Source organism: Chinchilla lanigera, unplaced genomic scaffold, assembly GCF_000276665.1.
Source record: "Chinchilla lanigera isolate Chin_1 unplaced genomic scaffold, ChiLan1.0 scaffold00008, whole genome shotgun sequence".
NCBI lineage: Eukaryota > Metazoa > Chordata > Mammalia > Rodentia > Chinchillidae > Chinchilla > Chinchilla lanigera.
Genome location: NW_004955409.1, coordinates 25,945,739 through 25,968,950, shown reverse-complemented (window position 1 = coordinate 25,968,950; position 23,212 = coordinate 25,945,739). Strand labels below are relative to the sequence as shown.

Here is a 23,212-nt window from a genome sequence, read left to right as displayed (position 1 = left end):
GCACACCGAGGAGCGGCCTCGCGTCCTGATAGGGGGGCGCGGCCCGGCAGGTTGTCCGTAGCGGGGCTGAGGTCAGCCGGCCGCCGCTCCCACCGCCGCTCCCGCCGCTCTCAGCCTCTGGCGCGGGCGCTGCGTGCGCGTCGGCCGGGTGGTGGTGAACGGGAAAGGCAGCAGTCTTCACCTGCGTGGGTTCTCTGAGTCCTCCCGACTGCGGGAGTGGCTGTTTCCCCCATTTCAGCAGCCAGGTGCCAAGGCTCAGGGTTACGCAGTCCAGCACAGATATGCGAGCCAGGTAGTAAACCAGTAAAGTTTTCCTTTGGCAACTTTAAGGAAGCAAACGGCAGCGTGTGGCCCTGCCTGCGGGTTGTCCCAGCACGCCACTAGGCAAGTTAGAGCCCCGTGTAGGAAATTTAGTGAGACTGTTCAAAGTTAAAAAAAAGGGGGGGTGTGGAGTGTTCGGAGATGTAGCTCAGTGTTTAGGCCCTGGGTTCAGTTCCTATGATCTAGGGAAATAAATGTGACTCCCCACCTGTTAGATGTCTGATATGCTGAGTTGGTGTTCCCTGCAATTGAAGAATGAATTCTAACCAACGGCGGAGGTTAAGAGCAGGAAATTTTCTGGAGGGAGAGACAGTTTTTGAGACAGACAGGAGGGGATCCGGAAAATGAGTTGCCCATCAGCCCATTTCTCAAGTTTTTTGGGCGGGGGGCATGGTCTTGCCATATGGCTGTCCTTGAATTCACTATGTAGCCCAAGCTGGCCTTGAACTTACTACAATCCTCCTCCCTCAGTCTCGCTAGTGCTGGGATTACAAGCATGCACCACCATGCCAGGCTTCAAAGGAAGTTTTATAGCGCAAAATCAGGAGATGGGTACAAGGTGGGACAAAACTATGATCAACCAATAAGATTACAGGTATAACCACTTACATAATTCTGTATTGGTCTATGGGGAAGCAAGTCAGGGAGCGAGTGTACAGGAAAGAACAAGGGGAGGAGTCAGGAGGTCCTGGTCACCCACCCACGCGACTGATCCCTATCTAGACATTATTGGGCCAGATAGTATCGATTATAGTATATTGCTTATCCCTCAGGGAGCTATGTAGGTCTAATCAGTCTTTATCTTGAGGCCTGGCCCTCAAGGAATGCACCTCCAGCCACAATTGTGATGTGTTCTCATCTGCACTGACTCCTTGGAGGGTCTAGCCCTGTCTGCCTATAATATTTCTACCTAATTTAGCTTTCTGTAATACCTAGTACCACCAAACAAAAATGGTGATGCTAATACACAAAGTTTAGTATTAACTCATTTTATAAAAAAATTTCAACGTATAATTAATAAAAGTTTTAAATGAGTTTTTGGGTTTTTTTAAATTTTGTTTTTTGAGACAGGGTCTCACCGAGTAGTTTAGGCTAGCCTTGAACTCACTGTGTAGTCCAGCCTAGCCTCGAAGTCACTACAGTCCTCCTGCCTCAGCCTTCCAAGTGCTGGGATTACAGGCATGTGCCACCATCCCCAGCTTCTTTAAAGAAGTATTTTACTTTCAGTTTTTAGTACTAAGTTTAAAATCCTGAGTGATGTATTTTACACTTAAGAGCACATTTCAGTGCCTGGTGTGGTGGATCATCCTTTGATCCCAGCACTCGGGAGGCTGATGCAAGAAGATAGCCAGTTTGAGGCCGTCCTGGGCTGTATTGTGAGTTCAAGGGCAACCTGAACTATAGCGGGACTTTGTCTCAAGAACAAAATGCACAACTCAGTTGTGACTGTTCACATTGCAAGTATACATTAGCCCTGTCTGGCTGATGGTTGCTATATCAGGGTGGGTTTAGAGATTTAGTAAGGTTTGGAGATTTGTAGCCTAAGTAGTTAACCTTTGTCTTTTACCAGGTGAAACCAATGAAAAATTTGCTGTAATTGGAACTGGCTCAGGACAATTTTGGATGTTAAAAATTCAGAGTTGCTAAAGTGTAGAAATCTACACTCTCATGAGAAAAAAGCTTTTTCAGTAGTTTCAGTTTTGAGACTAAATACCTCACCTGTATGTTAGTGAGGTACTACTCCCAATTACATGTTCCTAAAGAATGAGGCTGACTGCCATTGTGGCATTTATAAATGTAAGGTATTATTTACGTTCACAAAAACTTGTCCATGTACTGGTCTCTACGAAATTTCTTGTTTTTTCCTTCTGTGTGAGGAGAAGGAGGGTAAGGTGAAGAATTCAGGGGATGGTGCTGATTACTTCTTTCCTTGTTGTCCTGGGGATTAAACTCAGCCGCAGGCATGCTAGGCGAGTGCTGTACCACTGAGCTCCACACCCAGCCGGGACTTGCTTTCACCTTTAGTGGAGATGCTCTTGAAATGAGCCTTGCGGTTCACAGTGCTTGTGTCTTTTCCATTTGTTTTTTCCCTCTGACTAGAATAGTGTTTATCAGGCTTCAGCTTTGACACTCTACTAGCAAAGGAAACACACCTGTGCTGATATACCAAGCTACATGTTGTTTTACTGAAAGGCTCTTTGTTTTGATTTTAGTGGTATTATGTTTTCATATTCTTGGTTAAAAATATAATATACTACTTAGCTATGTGTGCACTTGGCTCAGCCATTTTTGTTTAGTTTTTTCTTTTTTTTAAGTAGTGGGCCTTCACACTGAGCTGCGGACTCAGCCCTCTGTCTTTTTTTGTTGGTTTGTTTGAGATGGTCTCACTAAATTGCTAAATCCTTGGGTTAGGTGAACCTGCCACCCTGCAGCCTCAGCCTCCCATAGTGCTGGGATTGTGGCATGCCCTGTTTGCTTTCTCACTCACATTCCTGAAGAAACTCCAGGTTTATGTTGAAGTTTTCAGCACAGTAAGAGGAAAAGGCCAGTGAGGTAGAGATTTGGGTGGAGGGAAAAACTGTCATCCTATCCTCTTTCTGAAGTTCATCCGAAGGCCACGTCCCATGTGGGGAAGGATTTTGATATGGGAGATTGAATCTGTGCTTAGAATTAGGTCTCTAACCGGGCCACCCAGGCCTTGTGACATTCTATCCGGCAGCTGCTTTGAATAGACTTCTACCAGAATCTCAGCCTCAGTGTTATCAAAGGAGTTCAAATTTCAGGACTACTTAATAACTTATGTAGCACCTTTGTTAGCAGGAGTGGTGTTGCTGTTACTGTGTGAGGAACTGGTGGCTCAGCGATAGGGCAGTGCTCACCCCTCAGGTTGCTAACAGCCTAGGTGGGGAAGTTAGCACAATAAATTCCCAGTGTAGTACGTGTCTCAAGTGTTGGGTGCAATGGAGTGTTTAAACAGAAAACTGCCGTTACAGACAGGTCCCGAGAATCAGGATAAGCAGGTTTATAGTCCAGGTTAACCATAAAATGTAGTTAGTTGTTAAGGACATTGCATTTCACAGTTCCTAGTGTTAGAAAAGGTTTTTTTTCAGATCTTTGGGATTTGTTAAAATGGATTTTTTTAATTGACAGTAAAAAATGTTCACTTTACTGTTTGTAAAAGTGAAATATTTGGAAAATTGAGAGAATAATTTCTATTCATAATTGTGGGGAAGTTTGAAGCAAATTATGTTCAAATTCATTTTACCTGGCAGTGCCTCCCTTCACTGCCCGCTACCCACTACCCACTACCCACTACCCACTAAATTCAAGTTGGAATCACGTCATAGATTGTCCTCACAGACTGTTTCCTTCCAGTCTGGTTTCTTAAAGCAGGGGTGACAAGCCACAGGCCAGGAGCCAGAAGCAGTCCGCCATCTGATTCTATAAAGTTCTACTGGAGCACCAGCAACTCCCTGCCATTCATTATGCAGTGTGCTTGCCAGTGGTTCTGTGTCCGTGGATGCTTTCCTAGAGTTCCATTGTGACCGGTCTGGTCTGCAAAGCGTAAGGCGTTTACTATCTGACCTTTACAGAAAGTTTGCTGACTCCTGTTTAAAATGCTAAACCTAAAATTAGAGATTTACTATATCAAAAGCTAATACTTTTTTAATTTTAATTTTGTTGTTGTTTTTCAGACAGGGTTTCTCTATGTGGTTCAGGCTGATCTTGAACTTAATGATGTACCCGGGCTGGCCTCAAACTCATGATCTTGTTGCTTCAGTCTCCCAAACTGTGGTGTCCACCACCATGCCCAGCTGATAGTAATTTTTTTAAATAAAAGCCTTAAAAATCGCTTTGTCTTTTTTTTTTAATCTTTTTGAGATAAGGTTTCGTTATGTAGTTCAGGCTGGCCTTAAACTCACTTTGTAGCCCAGGCTGGTCTCAAACTTGCAGTGATCCTCCTGTCTCAGCCTCCCAAGTGGTGGGATTATAGGCATGCACCACTATGCCCAGCCAGTAAGTCTCTTGAATGAAAATCTTAATATGAAATATGATTAGAGTAAGTACAGTGCCTTTTAAAACAAAATATTATATAGATAGTGTTACTGAAAATTTTGTTTATATTTATCTAATTTTGGTCTTGGAATGAAAAATACGAATCATATTTCAGCCTTTCCCTTTTGTAGTTTTTTAAAAAATCATTTGGAAAGAATATAGCCAAGAGTCAAGGTTAATGGAGATATTTATACTAGTCTTTCTCACTCAGCCAGAATGTTTTGATTTATTAAAGTTGCCAAAGGAAAATAACCAAGCCATTGAGAGACATCTCTTCTCATTCGCCTGTCTCTTAAAAAAAGGAACTATTAGCCATGAAAGATTGTTACCGGGAGCTTCTGCTCTTCTGTGGGTGCAGTGGGATGGATGGAGCATGGCATGGTGACGGCCTGTGCAAGATCTGAGCTTGGGTCCCTGGCTGGGGCTGTTGCCTTGGTGTAGATCCATCCAGTTATTAGGATGCCTGGAGATCTGACCTAGCTCCTCTGGTTTTCCTTTACATAGGAAGCTGAGGGGTCTAAAAGGCCAAGTTGTCGTGCAAAAAGAATTGATACCAGGATACTATAAAGTGTGAGTTTGGGTAGGAGTTGCTCTAGGTGTCTAGGGATTTGGGGGGTGGGTAGTGTAGAAGGAGTCCTGGATGAACCACTTGCTTTCCCCCTCTTTTTAAAAACAATTCAGACAAAGTCTCAGTATACAATTCAGGCTGGCCTTAAACGCACTGGGGCACCCAGGCTGGCCTCAAACTCAGCGATCCCCCTGCTTTGATTTTCCAGGTGCTTGGCTTACAGGCGTGCACCACCACACCCAGCTCACTTGCTTCTTATTTTGATCATGGATACAGTAAGTGGGGTGATTTCATTTGAGAGCTGGGACTTGCTGGAGAACAGGCTAGAGAAAATTGTGAAAAATTTTTCACTTTAACCCATAAATACTTAGCCTGTGTTACTAAAATTTTCCTGGTCCATAGTGTTACACAGCAGTGCTAGTTGCTGCCAGTGATGTGTAGGTATGTTGCAGAAAAATACAGGTGTTCTTCAGGTTGGCTGTAGCTGGATTCAGGTCCTTGCTAATAACTAAACTTACCTTTGGGAAATAAAGGACACATAATGGATGTGAGGGCGATCTGGCTGTGACATCTGATTGTCACTGGTTGATTGGCTGATCTTGCTGGCCAGGTGGGTGTTCCCCTCTCCCTGGATGCTGTATATGTGTCCTGCCTGGAACCTTCTAGCTCAGTCGAAGAGAACAACCAGCCCTGATAGAGGAGGGCCGTTTCTCAGCAAGCATATGTGAGTAGCTGTGCTCCCCTGCTACAGCCTCCAGACAAGCTCTCAAGGAAATAAAGGGCAGATAAAAATCCTGTTTTCTGAGGATTAACAGAGAACAATGCATAAAAACAAAATTGCTTATACTTTCATGACTGGACAATTCTACTTTGTTTATCAGTAAATTTATCTCTGCACCACCAGTTCAAAGAATTTTTATAGTGGCTGAACAATAATCATGGGTTTGAATTATGTTTATAAGAATCCTTATAGAAGACAAAAGTTTTATTTTGTTTTGTTTTGAGACAAGGTCTTGCTATGTAGTGCAGGCTGGCCTTGAACTTGCTTATGTAGCCCAAACTGGCCTCAAACTCATGGTGATCCTCCTGCCTCAGCCTCTTGAGTTCTGGGATTACAGGCATGTGCCACTGTGCCTGGTGACAAATTTTGAACTCTGGGTTAGCATAGAGAATCCCACCAACATAGACTTTAATTATGGTAGACACATAGTCCTGTATCATCTTATTTTGGTTTAGTTTTTAAATTGTACCAGTAATTGCTAGGCATGGTGGTACATACCTGTGATCCCAGTATTCAGAAGGCTGAAGCAGGAGGATCCACCATGAGTGAGTTCAAGGGCAGCTTAGCTACATAGTGAGTTCAAGGCCAGCCTGAACCAAATAGTGAGACCCTCAAAAAAAAAAAAAAACCAAAATAAACTGTACCAGTAATACATGAACATATTCTCATCACAAACCAATAACAGCATCAAACAACAAAATGCAAAAAGAATAAAAGGCCTTCTGGACTACTCACTTGCCTGTACCTTCTACTCCATTTTAGTTCCTGTCTGTAGAGGTAGCCACATTTTCCTTTACCATTTTGTGTACTGTACTTTTTTGAAATCTAGTAAGATGCAAAAGGCTTTGTAAGGCCTGTAAACTTGAGATATCATGATAATAAAAGCTCTTTAACATTTCCTCCTGGCTGGGGATAATAGCTCAGTGGTATAAGCGTCTGCCTGGCAAGCACAAGGTCCTAAGTTCAATTCCCGGTGCCACAGGAAAACAAAACAAAAAAAAACATCATTTCTTCCCACAGTGTACATTTACTTTCAGTTTGGAACATGGCCGTATGTATGAGATAAAATTTCTCTAGGAATGAAATTTGGATGTAATTAGAATTCTGTAGACTACTGTCCTAGTAATTTTAAAATTTATAAATCTTTTGCTATCAAAAACCTGTATATACTGTTGACTGAGATATCTGGAAGTTCAGGGATAGGACACTTACAGATTTCTTTTAAAATTGTTTCAGGACTGGGATATATTTCTTTAGTTTCTAAAATAAATTAACTAAATGTGTTTGTGTGATGAAAGAAAATCTCATTTGACACTCTTCTTAATTTATTATTGACACAGATGAGTAATGAAAGAGGCTTTGAAAATGTAGAACTGGGAGTCATAGGAAAAAAGAAGAAAGTCCCAAGGAGAGTCATCCACTTTGTTAGTGGTGAAACAATGGAAGAATATAGCACAGATGAAGATGAAGTTGAGAGCCTAGAAAAGAAAGATGTTCTCCCTACTATTGATCCGGTGAGTTTGGTGCTGGTGATCATTTCATCAGTGGATCTTGTTTTGATTAATTTGTCATGTTGAACGGAAGAAGCTTTTTAAAAGATCAACTATATTCTGATTATACAATTATATATTATTATTTTGGTAGAAAGTAGTGTTTTTATACAGTATGGGTGGAAATATTCCCAACATTCCAGTTGACAAACAGTTTTGGTTTTGTTTTTTCTTTTAATTTAAATTTTTAGGTAGAGTTGTCAGTGTTGATAGATTTATGTAAGATTTGTCTTTTTTTGTTTGTTTTTTGTTTTTTGGTACTGGGAATCGAACTTAGGACCTTGCACTTGTCAGGCAGGCGCTTGTGCTGCTGAGCTATGTCCCTGGCCCTTGTCAGGTTTTTTGGGTTTTTTTTTTGAGAGCCTCATTATGTTCCTTAGTGTATTAGTCACTTTCTGTCCCTGGGACAAGAATATCTGCAATTTAAAGGAGGAGCATATGGTTTTTAGAGGGTTCAGTCCATGGTTGGCTGGCTCCAAGGCTGCAACCACATGGTGAAAGGGTATGGCAGAGGAGAGCTGCTCAAACCATGGCAGCCAAGAAGCAGAAAGCAAATTTTGGAGCCAGGAATAAGAAAACACCCTTCCGTGTCAAGCACCCAGTGACTCATATCCTCCAACCAGGCCTCACTTCCTGGTAGTGCATATAGTAATGAACTCGTCAATGGGTTAATCCACCAGTGAGTATAACGACCTCCACAGTCCAGTTATCTTTACTTTGGAGCACATGAGACTTTTGAGGGACACTGCCAGTATAAAACATGATGTTCTGCCCCAGCCCCCACAAAGCTCATGCCCATCTCATTATGTAAAATGCATTTAGTCTATCTCTAATAGCATTGCTAAAAAGTTCAAGTTCAGGGTGTACTGTAGATTCAAGGTAAACTCTTGGCTGTCAGCTCTTATAAAAATTAGAAAGAAAGTTAAATATGTCTAACATACAGTGTTATAGGGAAAACATTTCTATTTTAAAAGGAAGGAATAGGAGGATAGAAAGGAATTTGGCCAAAGCAAGACCAAAGACCAGCTGGGCCACCTGGGTAAACATTAAATCCTATAGCTCCATGCCTGGCATCTTGGGCAAGTTGTAGTAAAATGTGAGCTCCAAAGAGGTTGGGAAACCCCACCCCATGGACTTGTCAGTTGCAGTACACATGTCATCACTCTTGGGCTAGCTCTCCTTACTCCCTGTAGCTTTCCTTTACCTTTCTGGTGTCTCCAGCTTTGTGGAATCTCTATTGTACCTTTGGCTTTACTCTCACAGCTTCAGACATTGCCTCTTTGGGGGCACATTGCCAGACCTCCCAAGCCTTTATTTTGAAATTGGGGTGGAAGCCTCCATGATCCACAGCTCTTATATTTTGTATGCCTGAAAAACCAGCACCACGTGGGCAGTGCCAAGGTCTGCTCCAGCTGGCCCCTTGGGACCATGGTTACAGGGGCTTCTGAGTGAATAGATGGCCACCCGGGAGATATATTTTCCTAGACAGCCCTGAATGAGTAGGGCATCCTGGGTCTGTTTTCTTAGTCTTTTAAAGAAGTTGGCCCTTCTGTACTCTTGAGCCTGAGAAGGTTGTGGTCTGGCCAATTCCTGAGATGCCCTCAAGGTGCTTTTTTATTGTTTTAGTATGGAGTACTTGGCTTCTTTTTTTTTTTTTTTTTTGAGAACAGGGTATTGCTGTGTAGTCCAGGCTGGTTCTGAACTCACTATCTAGTGCAGGCTGCCCTCACAGCAGTCCTCCTGCCTTAGCTTCCCTAGTACTGGCAGTAGAGCCGTGTGCCACCACACCCAGCACTGCTGCCTTCTTAACCACTTACCAGTCCAGTTATTTAAATTTATTTATTTATTTATTTTTGAGACAGCATCTCACTATGTAGTTCAGGCTGGCCTTGAACTCACCACGTAGCAGAGGCTGGCCTTGAACTCATGGTCATCCTCCTGCCTTAGCTTCCCAAATGCTGGTATTTCACGTATGTACCACCACACCTGGCCCCAATTATTTAAATATAGGATGACCCTGCCTGGCAAGCGCAAGGTCCTGAATTTGATTCCTAGAACCCCCTCCCCCAAATATATAAATACAGGATGAAAATGGCAAATGTGAAAACGACAATTTTATCAAATTTATCCAGTATAACAATCAACTGGGGCAGGCATGGTGGCATATGCCTGTGACCTGAGCACTTGGGAGGCTGAGATTGTAGGATTGCTTTGAGTTTGAGGCCAACCTGAGCTACAAAGTGAGTTCAAGGCCAGACTGAACTGCATAGCGAGACCCTGTTTCAAAAGCACCTGCCTGAGCAACACTTGGACTAATCAGTACATAAATAAATGCACTCTCTGAGTGATGCTCAGGATAAACTGTTAAGTGGTTAGAAACTAATCTTTTTAGCAGTCACATTCTCCTTGGCCCCAATGTTATAGTGATTCCTTTCTGGCCAGTGTAGAATCTCTACATCTTTCAGCTCTGCATTTTGCTTCTGATTCTCATTGTAGATCAGGTAGCCAGCAATACCCATGCCACAGGCTGAATGTTGGGTGCTGGAAGTTCCTACCAGATCAGTGAGTCTGGCTAAGGCGGGAAGATTGCTAAGTTCAAACCAGCCTGTACTACCTAGTGAGTTCAGGGCCATACTGAGCTTACATAAGTGAGACCCTGTCTCAAAACAACAAAAAAACAAAGTAAACATTAGATTTTCTACTACAGAAAGTAGTTTTCTACTACTGAAAGTAGTTCCAAATGCATATAGAAAATTGCAGAGGTGTTTCATGCAATGGAAGAATTGTATAAATTTTTTTTCCTTTTAAATTACTTTGAAAGGATTAATTCTTATTTATCTGTATAGATTTTTTGTGTATCTTGTTTTTAACATCATTATCTCAAAAATTGCCCTATATTTCCATAGAAACTGAGTGAAAGCATGTTATAGAGAGCATGCATCTTTATTACTTTCTTAAAGATCTGTTTTTTTGTTTATTTATTCAGTGGTACCAGAGGTTCAACAGTGCCTTGTATATGCTAGATGAGCACTGTTCCGCTGAGGTATAGTTGTAGCCTTTTTGAAAATGTTATTTTGAGACAGGGTCTTACTTGCCAGGGTGGCCATCTTCCTACCTCACCCTAAGTCTGTGTCACTATGCTCATCTCTAAAGTATTAGTCTTTTTAAAAAGCTTTATTGAGATTGTTTATCTACCATACAATTTATCCATCTAAAATGTGTAATTAATTGGTTAAACGTTTAGCATTTCATAAAATGCACAACCATCACCAGTCTGTTTTAGTATACTGGTATCACTTCACAAAGATTGCACATACCCTTTAGCTGTTGTCATTTGTTCTGCATGTCTCCCCTCAGTCCCTGTGAACCACTTAGCTTTCTTTCTATTGATTTCTGTATTGTGAACATTTTGTAAGAATGGACTCAATTAATACTGTGGTCTTTGTAACTACCTTCTTTCACTCAGCATACTGTTTTCTAGGTTCATTGATTTTATAGCATGTGTCAGTACTTTATCCCTTTTTATGGTCAAATCTATTTATTATATGGATATAGCACATTTCATTTAGCTACTTGCCAGTTGGTGGAATTTTGGGTTGTTTCCACTTTTTGGCTGATATGAATAATGGCTACTGTGAACATTCAGTATAGGTTTTATGTAGATATATGTTCTCATTTCTTTCTTTCTTTTTTTTTTTAATAGGCAAAGTCTCACTATGCAGTTCAGGCTGCCCTTGAACTCTTGGTGATTCTCCTGCCTCAGCCTCCCAAGTGCTGGGATCACAGATGTGTGCCACCATGCCTAGCTGTTTTTATTTCTTTTGGGTACATAGCTAGGAGTAGAATTGATGGTTCACATGATAACTCTGTTTAAATATCCCTGATTGTTTTCCAAAGTGGCTATACCATTTTACATTCCTACCAGCAGTGTGTAAGTGCTCTGATTTTTCTACTTCTTCACTTACAGTTATCTTCTTGATTCTAGTCATCCTGTTAGATGTGAAGTGGTATTTCAGTTAATTTCCCTGGCAGTCAATGGTGTTACTTAGCATTGTTTCATGTGCTTACTGTATATCTTCTTAGAGTACTGTTTATTCAGATCCTTTAAATTATTTGTAGTTTTATTATTGAATTGTAATAGTTCTTTCCATACTCTGGTCACAAGTGCCTTATCAGGTAGATAATTTGCAAATGTTTTCTCTCCTTTGTGGTTTTTACCTTCTTGATTTTTTTTTCTGGTTCTTTGAGAAAGGGTATCAGTAGGTAGCCCAGGCTGGCCTTGAACTTGGAGTGATTCTCTTACCTCAGCCTCCTGAATGCTAGAATTACAGGGATGAGCCACCATGCCTGTCACAATTTTTAATTTTAAGGAAGTGCAGGTTATCTGTTTTTTTCTTCTATTGGTTGTGTGTTTAGTATTGTGTTTAAGAATTGTTTGCTAAATTGGAGCTGATGGTTTTGTGTCTTTGGTCCCTTTTGAGTTAAACTTTTTTATATGGTGTGGAGATAGTCCTCCTTCATTCTTTCGCCTACAGTTTTTCAGCTGACATAGCACTACTTTATGAGAAGACTGTTTTTCCCATAGGATAGTCTTGGCTTCTTTGTTGGAAATCACTAACTTTTTTTTTTGGTACTGGGAATCGAACTGAGGACTTTGTGTTTGCCAGGCAGGCACTGTGCTACTGAGCTATATCCCCAGCCCTGTTGGAAGTTAACTGACTATAAAACATGGTTTTATTTCTGGACCTTTAACTTTCCATTGTTCAGTGTGTATCTGTTCTAGTGCTAGTACTTTACTGTCTTGATCATTGCAGTTCTGGTAAGTTTAGAAATAATAAAGTGTAAGTCATACTTTTTTTGAAAGTAGCTTTGGCTAGGTTCCTGGCAATTCCATATGAATTTTATAATCAGCATGTCAGGTTTTGAAAAGAAGCCAAGTGGGGATTGTGTTGAATCTGTGTATCTGTTAATAATGTCTTTTGATTCTTGACTGTCTTCGTTTGTTTAGATCTTGTCTTTTTTTTCTGCTGGGCATTAAATGCAGGGCTTTGCACCTGCTAGATAAGCACTTTATCACTATGCTATGCCCCTACTCAGTGTTCTTTTCAAAGTCTGAATTTTCTACTTCTGTTACATTTACTTTATTCTTTTTAATGCCATTGTGATTTTGTTTTCTTTATGTTGTTAGTAGATTTTTCATGGCTAGTATGTAGATGCACAATTGCCTTTTACATAGTAATATTCTATCCTGAAGTCTTGCTGAACTTGTTTGGAAAGGTTTTTAATGATGTAAAATCATGCCCCATGTGCACAGAGATAGTTTTAATCTTCTTTTCTGATCTGGATACCCTTTTGTTCCATTTTCTTATTCAGTTGGCCTCCATTCATTCATTTATTCATTCATTCATTCATTCATTCATTCGGGCAAACACTTTGTGACCTGCTTACCTCTCGTTAGGCTCAGCTCCCAGGACTGGCATTGCATTTCCAAGACATGTTTCTGTGGGTCCCACTCAAACCATAGTAGAGGTAGTAAGGATTCACGGTGATTTTAGCCATGTGGTACTTTTTGAACAGATACCCTATAATGACGTAGTAGATTTGTGAAACAGACCCAGTTTTTTAAAAAGCTCTGATATGTAAAATAGTTTTCTTTTCTTTTCGTTTTGTTTTGTTTTTTGAGAAAGGTTCTTGCTGTGCCATCCAGGCTGGCCTTGAACCCGCTATAGAGCCCAGGCTGTCCTCAAACTCACAACAATCTTCCTGCCATGGCTTCCTGAGTGCGGGGATTACAAGCATGCACCGGCTAAAATAAAGATTTAAAATAATACTCCTGAGACAGGATACTGATAGTGAATAAGTGAAGACCTAAATGTTTTTATAATCTTATAGTGTGCTGGGCATGATGGTGCATGCCTGTAATTCCAGCACTCGGGAGGCTAAGGCAGGAGGATTGTCATGAGTTTGAGGCCAGGCTGGGCTACAAAGCTACAAAGTGAGTTCAAGGCCAGCCTGAACTGCACAGTGAAACCCTATCTCAAAAAAAAAGATCTTATAATAGTTCATTTAGGTTTTACCTTAGACGAACCTTAAGAATAAACATTTCCAGGGCCAGGGATATAGCGCAGTGGCACAGCACCTGCCTGGCAGGGCCTGAGTTCAATTCCCAGCACCAAAAAAAGAAAAGAAAAATAACAGCAAACATTCCTCATCCACAGATTTTGTTTTGATTAAAATTCCTCAAAAGAGGGGAGGTAGAGGGGAAGGGAAAAAAAATGAAAATATGTATTATATATGTACATGTATCAGTGCCCCACAATGATTATGTACTGCAAATGTGTACCAATAAAAATAATTTTTCAATTCCTCAAAAGATATATTTGAGGTGTGATAGACAATATAGTGTTTAAAATTTTTTATTGCCATTAATCTTCATCAAAATACTCCCCCTTGCTTTGAATACATGCTATTTTTCCATTTTCTAAAGCAGTTCTTTAAGTCCCTGTTCATGAGTATTTTTAGTGGCAATGTCATAGCTGCCTCTGGGTCCTGAATTTTTTTTTTTTGAGACAGGGTCTCCCAATGTAGTTCAGGCTAGTTTTGAACTCACTGTGTAGCCCAGGCTGGCCTCCTGCCTCAGCCTCCTGAGTGCTGGGATTATAGGTGTGTGCTACCGTGTGTGGTACAGGTCCTGAATTGATTCAAAAGGTTTATTTGTCTTTTTGAGACAGGGTTTCACTATGCAGTTCAGGCTGGTCTTGAGCTCACTTTGTAGGACAGACTGGCCTTGAACTCACAATGATCCTCCTGCCTCAGCCTCCCCAGTGCTGGGATTATAGGCATGAGCCACCACACCCAACTTGATTCAAAATGTTTACTCTTCTTGAGCCAGGTGTGCTGGTGCACATCTATAATCCCATTGTTAGCAGAATGCCCAGAGTGACAGATGAGACTGCGGGATGGAGGAGGTGGTACACAAGCAAATTTATTTAAAAGATGTAAAGCCAAAAAAGTAAAAGATAGTGTTTTAGTTACTTTTCTCATTGCTGAGACAAAATACCTGACACCTCAAGTAAAAGGGGGAAAGATTCATTTAGCTCACAGTTGGTAGAGGTCTCAGTCCATAATCCACTGGCTCCAAAGCAGGGTGGCACATGGCAAAGGGGCAACTGTTCACGGTGGCGGTAGACAGCAAATGCAACAAGTGCAAAAAGGGGAGACAGCCTCTTTCTGCTCCTTTTATCTCATCCAGACTGCTGTAATTAGGGCAGTGCCAATACGGTCAGTGGACTGATCCAGCAGTCCCCCACCATTAATCCCAGCACCCTTAATCCTAGCATTGAACCATGAATCAGTCACACATTCTAAATTCAATTGCCTCTAAAAAAGCCTCGTCTGAAAGTACATGGGGCTTTGAGGGGGACATCCGGACACAAACCATAACGGGTATAAAGGCAGGGAAATAAAGCCCCTGCTAGCCAGGAGGGAGTTCTGAGTAGGACACCCACCAGGGCTCTTTGTCTAGAGGTTTTTAAGGGATTTAGAAGGGAGGTTGGCCACTGTGTGAGCAATATACCCAGTAGGAGACTACATATTTTTTAGGGTCCAATCTATGCAGTGTTCATGGATCCGTGCAGGGCCCATGCACCCCGTGAGCCAATGAGCTGCCTCATCATGCTCTGGGGAGGTCCCAGACAGCCAAGGGACACCTGGTAGATGCTTTTCTAAGATTTCTGGAAGGTTGAGGCTCAGCAGACCACATTTTTGGCTTCTTGACTATTTTGGTGGCCACTGTTCTTACTGCTTAATAGAATCCTAATTCCTATCTAATTCCTATTACATTAGCACTCTGGAGGCTGAGGCGGGGGGACTGCTGTGAGTTTGAGGCCAGCCTGGGCTACATAACAAGACACTGTCTCAACAACCCCCCCTGCAGAAAAGTGTACCTTTATAGTCATTTTCACTTTGGGGAACAGCGGGAGGTCCCACAGTGTCAAAGTTTAAATCATTCACTATTTTCTGATCACCCCTTTAATATTAGTATGTCTGTTTTTTTTAAAAAAAAATTTTCTTTTGGTGTTTTTGAGACAAGGTCTTGCTATGTAGTTCAGTCTGGCCTGGAGGTCCCTTTGTAGTCTAGGCTGGCCTTGAACTTGCAAGATCCTCCTGCCTCAGCCTCCCAAGTGTTGGGATTACAGGTGTGTGCCACCACACCTGGCCATAAAAATTTTGTTTAGTATATACATACATACATTTAAAATATGCAAATATATATATATATAGTGAGTCGTCCCTCTTTATCTGTAGCAGATTCATTGCAAGACCCCAATGGATGACAGCAGCCACAGCTTACACAGAGCCCTATATGTATATTCCCTGTACGTGCATGCATGTTATAGTGTAATGTAGAAATTAGCACAGTTAGAGATTCACAACAGTAACTAATGGGAATATGGAACAATTATGAGAATGTTACAGTAAAGTTGTATTAGTCCGGTCTCTAAAATACAAAATTTTCTACTTACTATTTTTAGACAGATGTTAACAACTAGTGTCTGAAACCACAAAAAGCAAAAACTGCAAAGAAAGTCTGAATTTAAAGTTTCTGGCCTGCTGGGCATGGTGGTGCAGAGCTGTAATCCCAGCACTCGGGAGGCTGACGCAGGAGGATCGCTGTTAGAGACCAGCCTGGGCTACAAAGTTAGCTCAAGGGCAGCCTGAACTGCATAGTGAGACCCTGTCTCAAAAAAAAAAAGAAAGTTACTGGGCCATTTTTGCATGTGAGATTTTTTAAAAGAAGAAAGGGACAGTCTATGGTGGGCCCACAAGAGAATAAGCAATGTCATACATTGTTGCTTAGTCTTCACTGGTGAACTTCCTAATGTGAAGTTTTATCGTGCAGAGGACTTTCTAAATGATCACATTTTTGGTCTAGTTAATTCTCCCTGTAGGAATTTAAGCATATAGTGAAATATGCTTATTACTGTAATATAGTAGTGGGGACAAACACAAAAGGGAAAATACAACACAACATTATGAAATACATATATACTTAGGCAGGGCACAGTAGTGGACACCTTTAATACCAGCTGCTTCAGGAAGCTCAGGCAGGAGGGTCATAAGTTGAAGACCAGCCTAGGCAACTTAGCAGTTTATTGAAACAGTGGCTCAGTATTTAAAAAAAAGAAAAAAGGACTGTAAATAATAGTTCAGAGGGAAGGCCTTGGGTTCATTCCCCAGTACCAGAAAAAAATATGTACACACACACATTCTCTTTCAGAGAAAAAGACACTGAAATGTTAACAATAATTATCTGATGGAAAAATAGGTGACTCAAGTTTTTAAGTATTTTGCTCCCTTTTTAAAAGTGTTCTGCAGTAGACATTACTTTTACAATCTGAAAATAGTCTGTTTAAAAACAAAAATAAAGGTAGAAGGTCTTGATAGGGAAGGAAAGGATGGGTACTTCAATTTTTAGAGAACGAAAGAGTCACTTTTACTTTCAGCACCATAAACTGAAAGCCTTCTAGACCCAGGACCTTGTTCCAGCCTTGGTATGGCCGAGGCATGGTGGCGCTGCTGCTGGAAGCGCTGGCAGGGTTATAGTGTACATTGGTGAGCCCGCCCACTCTCCCTGCAAGTACTGGGGATTGAGCCCAGGGCCTGCACACTGACCTGTATCCCTAATCCGTTTGCAAAATTTTTGAGGCAGGTCTCACTAAATGCCATGTTGCCCAGGCTGCGCTGCAACTTGCCATCCTCTGCCTCAGCCTCCCAGAGCGCTGGGGTTATAGGCGTGCATCACTCTGCCCAGCTGAGCTGTCATTCTGGTTCAGTAAGGTCAGTGTCCCAACAAATTAATCCTGTGTAATGCTGTGGGATAATGATAGCAGTTATTCCGGAATCTCCATCCAGTTCCTCAAGTAGGAGCAGGTTTGCTGGCAGGGCAGTCTTCATGTGGGTATTAGTAGTTACTATTTCTAGAAGCGGTCCCAGACTTGCTCCACTGAGAAATGTGTATGCTTTCCCCCAGAACATGCCTGCTTCTTACCCCCTTTCATTTATTGTTACAGAAGTTGGTTCCATGCCTTATACTTCTGCCCTTTCCCATTTGCTGTAAACCAACCACCCGTGCAACAGCATTTTAAACAACACTCCTGGGCTGGGGATTTAGCTCAGCGGCAAAGCGCCTGCCTGGCAAGCGCAAGGTCATGAGTTCGGTTCCTGGTACCGGAGAAAAACCAAAAAAAATAAAAAAATAAAAAAATAAACAACACTCCTAAAGTAACCCTTATCCCATAAAAGGGACCCATCTCTGAATATAGAAGATACAGCAGGCTTCAATCCAGGGCGTCACTAATATGCAGTATTTTCTTGGTTGAATCTGATTGTTAGAGCTATCTTCTGTGTCTTTCAGATATTTGTATACCTACTTTGCATAGCAAAAGGGTCTGTTTAGTTAACAGAGTGAATAGGGAATGTAAAATATCTTTGTGGAGTTCTTTCTGTAAAGCTTTATATTTTCTGACTGGACCATGGTTGGTGAGAGTACTGGCTCATAGAATATTCTGTGCACCTACCGAGTATCTGGCTGTTGATTCAGGCCTAAATCTATAGTACGGGTTTAGGTGTGTGTCTTGCTAACTTGACTTCTTGTTGCAGACAAAACTTACCTGGGGGCCCTACTTATGGTTTTACGTGCTTCGGGCTGCCACGTCAACCCTTTCAGGTACTGCTTTTTCTCTCAATACTGCATAAGTGCTGTAATAAGGTCAAAGCACAGGAGTGTTCCCAGCTGGGATGTTTCTAACCTGAAGGAGAACAGTGAGCCGTCACCTTGTTCTCAGCAGGTAACCAACACTGGAAGGTGTTAATGTGACTCAAACAAACATCCTGCAGCTTCTGGTTATGTGGTTTTTCTTTCTTTCTTTTTCTCCTGTACGGGGGATTGAATCCAGGTCCTTCACTCATACAGGAGAAAAAGAAAGAAAAACCACATAACCAGAAGCTGCAGGATGTTTGTTCCAGTTGCTACCAGTAGAAAAGCAAATAACAAAGTAGCATAATAAATGCTAACAGTTTAAGCATATGAAGACCCTGCGGGGCACAGTGGTACACATGTGTAATCCCAGCACTTGAGAGGCTGACTCAGAATTGCCACAAGTTAGAGGCTACCCTGATCTATGTAGTGAGACCCTGTCTCAAATAACGAAAAAAAAAAAACAAAGAAAAAAAGCTCTTACCTGTGCTAATATTGCCATTTTCAGTCCTTAAAAAAAAAAGAAAGAAAGCAAAAAATACACCCAGAAGCCAGGTGTGGTGGCACGTGCCTGTAATCCCACCACTGAGAGGCTTGAGGCAGGAGGATCACAGTTTTCAAGCCCGACCTCAACTTAGCCAGACCCTGTCTCAAAAAATGGGCTTAAACTGTTAGCATTTATTATGCTACTTTGTTATTTGCTTTTCTGCTGGTAGTCTCATTCCGCCTCAGCGCTATTCTGAGGCTTATAGTTACACTATATATATGTGTATGTATGTTTTATATATATATATATTGGGGAGGGCAAATTGAACTTAGATCCTAGAGCATGCTAGGCAAGTGCTCCACCACTGAACTATAGTCCCAGCCTTATTTCTTAAACTGAGATATAAATAAGTCAAATTTGGTTTTTTGTTTGTTTTAGTACCGGGAATTGAACTCAGGACCTGCTTGCCAGGCAGGTTTGTGCCACTGAGCTATATCCCCAGCCCAAATAAGTCAAATTTGAAGCAAATACATTATCAACATATAACTTAATCATTTTAATTTAAATAAATGTTTAAACTATAAAACTTTTTGTCTGCTCCCAATTTTAATCCTTGAAAACGTCTCTTACGTTCCACCTTTTATTAGGGCACACTGTGCCTAGTAACTGAACCAATACTTACTGAACACTCACTGTGTACTGGACAGTGTGGTAAATACAGATGAGTTCCAGATTGAGGCCTGTATTTGAATTTTAGATGTGCTGCATTAGGTGGAGCTGTTCTTTAACCTCTCTGAGCCTAACCTTTCACATCTGCCACACACCAGGCACCTCATGTCCGACCCACTGGTACCACAGCCTTCTGAGGCTACACACTTTTCTCAAAAAAAAGAGACGTAACACTTGATGAGAAACCAGTAATTGTTATACTGTTACAATAGAAATGTGAACAGACTGTTTTTGGGTCCCCAGAAGGAGCCACTAATACTTCTCTGGAGAATCAGAACAGAGGTACTGGGTCTTTATAATGTCTTTGAGGACAGGAGTAGTAACTTGTATTCCTAGGTGTCTTACATATAGAAAGTGCTTAAGAAATGTTTATGGAATTCTTTTTTTAAATTATATTTTAAAGGGAAAAACAATTTCAAAACAAGATAAGGAGTTTTGTCTTTTAACATTTTTATCTCTAGTGTGTGACTTTCTTGGAGAGAAGATTGCATCTGTTTTGGGGATCAGCACCCCAAAATACCAGTATGCCATTGATGAGTATTACCGGATGAAGAAGGAGGTGTGTGTCTCCTTTTTATATTAACTCAACTTGTTCGGCTGTAGTGGATTGGATAATGAGCATACCTGTCTTCTAACTGCCCAACTGTGTGGTGGGGATCAAACGCAGTGTCTTGAGGATGCCAGGCAAGCACTCTATCCCTGGAGATAGCTGCTTTACTTTATCAAGTTAACATATATTTTAGAATTCTTTAAAACTGGAATTTCTGGGGGAGGGAAAAAAATTAAGATGTATTATGTACATGTACCGATTCTCCACAATGAATGCAATCATCATGCACAATGCATGTACTAATAACATAAAAAACTGGAATTTCCCTAATATCCATATACGCAACTGAGCTTAGTTTGTTCTGTTAGTGCCATGTGAGGTGCCTTGCATGTGTTAATTTAATCTTCATGCATCTCCCTTTGGATTATTTTTCTAAGATGAAGAAGCAAGATCCAGACAGTGTGTGAAAGTGGAGCAGGTTTGACGTACAGGTAGTTCATAAGAACTAAACATACACATGCCCACTCTTAAGCCACAAAGATGGAAGATGGTCGTTAATGTCCAAAGTGCAGTGAGGCCTTTGGATAGGATGAAAGGAGGTTAGACTCAGAATAAGAAAGCTTTAGTGCTTAACCAAAGGAGCTGACTTGAAAGTCTGGCTGTGCTATCTCTAACTTCCCTTTTCTCATCAAAGACCTGCAGTATCTATGCTGGGGTTCCTCTAAAGATTAAATGAGTTAATATATAAAAACTGATTACAGCAACATCAAGTGTTTATCAATGAACACACTTTACATACTAGAATCTTACTTTCTTTCAGACAAATTAAGGGCACAGTTGAGGCAGAGTGTAAGGAGGTGAAACATACATTGTTCAGGAAAATAGCAAGAATAGCACTTTGTCCCTGGAGGTATGGCTGGAGGTATGGCACTTTGTCCCTGGAGATAAGTCGGGAAAGATCATCTGACTTTGTTTCTTGTGTGATTTCAAACATGTTTTATGAGAAAATGAGTGTAACACCACAAGCCTTGCTTAGGACTTCACTACCTCAGGGACTGTTGTAATAGTCTCCTACATGTTCTGTCTTAATTTTCCAGCAAACCGGGATGGGTCTCCTGAGGAGAAATGACTGTCTACAATACAGGGTTCAAGACAGATGTTACTGGAAGTTTATCAGTTCTAAAACTAGGAACTATCTGTTCAGTATCTCATTAGTGCTTATTTCTGTCTTACTATGTTTTTGTATATCTTAACTGCCCTATTGGATTATAAACTTGGGACAAAGGTTACCCTAGAAGGGAAGTACGTTAGGCGCTTCTAGGAAAAGTAACTTACTACTATTGAATGAATGAAACAGCCTATTCAATCAAATAGGCTTGACATCCTATAATTGAAGTGACACAGAAACAGCCCACTTTTAAATTGAGATTAGGCTTAATGTGAAAAAAAAAGTAAGTCTCTGGCAAAGTTAATTCAGGTCTCATCTAAGCTAATTATGCTGGACTGTGTTTAAAAATCACTCTTTCATGTTTATAATAGGTATTTTATTTTGAGAACAGCAGAAAGAGATGTATTCATTTAATCAAAATGAAGCCCAGGTATGGTAGCACACACCTGTAGTCCCAGCACTAGGGAGGCTCAGGCAGGAGAATGTGTCTCAAAAAACCAACTACAAAAATTAGACCAAATGGACACTGCACTAGTGTTTTAGTTTAAAAAAAAAAAAAAAGAAGAAAAGCTGCCAGACAATATTTATGCCTTAATCATGCTAATTTAAGTATGGGTTTAAACTTGGAACTTTTCCTCTACTTCCAATTTTAACTCCTTCAGTGCCTTACTTTCTGCTTTTTATTAGGACAAATTGTGAATAGGACTATTTAGATATTAGTAGTTTTTTTTGGTTTTTTGAGGCAGGGTCTCAGTATGTAGTTCAGGCCGGCCTTGAGCTATGTGGCCCAGGCTAGCCTCGAATTCATGGCAGTCCTCCTGCCCCAACCTCCCAAGTGCTGCTGGGATTATAGGTGTGCCCCACCACTCCTGGCTTAATATTTCAACTATTGATGTTTGCATTTTTTAGGAAGAAGAAGAAGAAGAAGAAAACAGGATGTCTGAAGAAGCAGAAAGACAATTCCAGCAGAGTAAGCTGCAGGCTAACTCCACCGTTCAGATGGATCAACCGGAAACAGCGGTATCCACTTCATTTGTGAATCTTAATTTTGAAATGGAGGAAGACTGTGAAGTAATTGCAGAAGGCAAACAAAATCCAGGCTCTGTCCCGCCATAGAGTGAAATGACTGTCCAGCTTGGAATGCTAGTTTTTCTCAGTACCAGGAACTTTCACATTCTTTATTCAGTGGAACTTAAAACAGTTATTTATATTTTAAATTATTAACTTATCTGGAAAGGAAAAAAGTTTCTTCTTTCTTAGGCCATATTTAGTAAAAGTCAGACCTGAAGTTTGGATCTTTCTACTCTGCTTTCACTGTATGTTGAATTATGCTTTAGCTTTTCTTTTTTGGGGGTAGTGCTGGGGATCAAACCCAGGGCATGTTAGGTACTTTACCCCTGAGCTACACTCCCAGCCCAGTGTTTTGGTTTTAAAATGATCCTTTAAAAATAAAATTAAGGCCTTAATAAATTAAGTTAAATTAGCAAGCTCATCTGTTATTTGTGCATTTGTGCTAGAGAAAAAAGGGTAAATTGTTGAATAAGGCTAACTGGAGCCAGTAATCCTACAATTTCAGATTAAAATGATGATTTTTCCCCTTTAGAGTTTCCCATGTTACGCCTCGCAGTTTAAGCTTTACAACGAGTATGTCTGTTAATTTCACACGAAGGGTGGCTCAGAGTGTGTGACAGGCACAATGGAAGCACTTTTTTTGGAAGCACTTTTAGGGTTCACTGAGAGTAACTTTTATGGAGAAGTGTTTATTACACCAATATTAACATGGGTTCTATTTTTTAATAGAAGTCACTTAATGTTGTATTTTTTAGTAGTTATTAAAATTAGTAAGTTTTGATCATAAAGTTAACACCAGATATGGAATGAATTAATATGTAACACTTGAGTATCCACATGGCATCCTGCTTACGTCACTCATTTGAAAGCCCTTAATGCCCCTGTGTGTGTGTTGTATGGGGGGAGACCTGGGAGACAGGCAGAGATTTAAACCATTAAGAGCTGTTAAATATAGTACAAGGAATAATGTTAACATAATAAATGTAGTCACTTATCACTCACCATTTTGAAGTGGCAACAGTAAGAAGGGCAGTTTACCTAAGCCCCGTTGGCCAGGTCTACCTACTGGATTATTTGCAAACTTTACAGATTTACAGAATGTGAAGCCAATTTTGAAAATATGCCTAAATATCTGAGCAGAACCTTGGGATATTTACAAATAAATGTGTATA

At 40.8% G+C, this 23,212-nt stretch overlaps 1 protein-coding gene across 1 annotated transcript in view; it reads left to right on the top strand.

The window, feature by feature from the left end:
* Fam177a1 (family with sequence similarity 177, member A1) overlaps positions 1 to 22,257 on the top strand; it is a 22,694-nt gene extending 437 nt beyond the window's left edge. The window contains 4 exon segments of the mRNA XM_005376932.2: positions 7,067 to 7,240; positions 17,939 to 18,005; positions 19,713 to 19,810; positions 21,879 to 22,257. Coding sequence (XP_005376989.1) covers positions 7,067 to 7,240; positions 17,939 to 18,005; positions 19,713 to 19,810; positions 21,879 to 22,085 — 546 coding nt within the window. The 3' untranslated portion in view covers positions 22,086 to 22,257.
* The last annotated feature ends 955 nt before the right edge of the window (positions 22,258 to 23,212 follow it).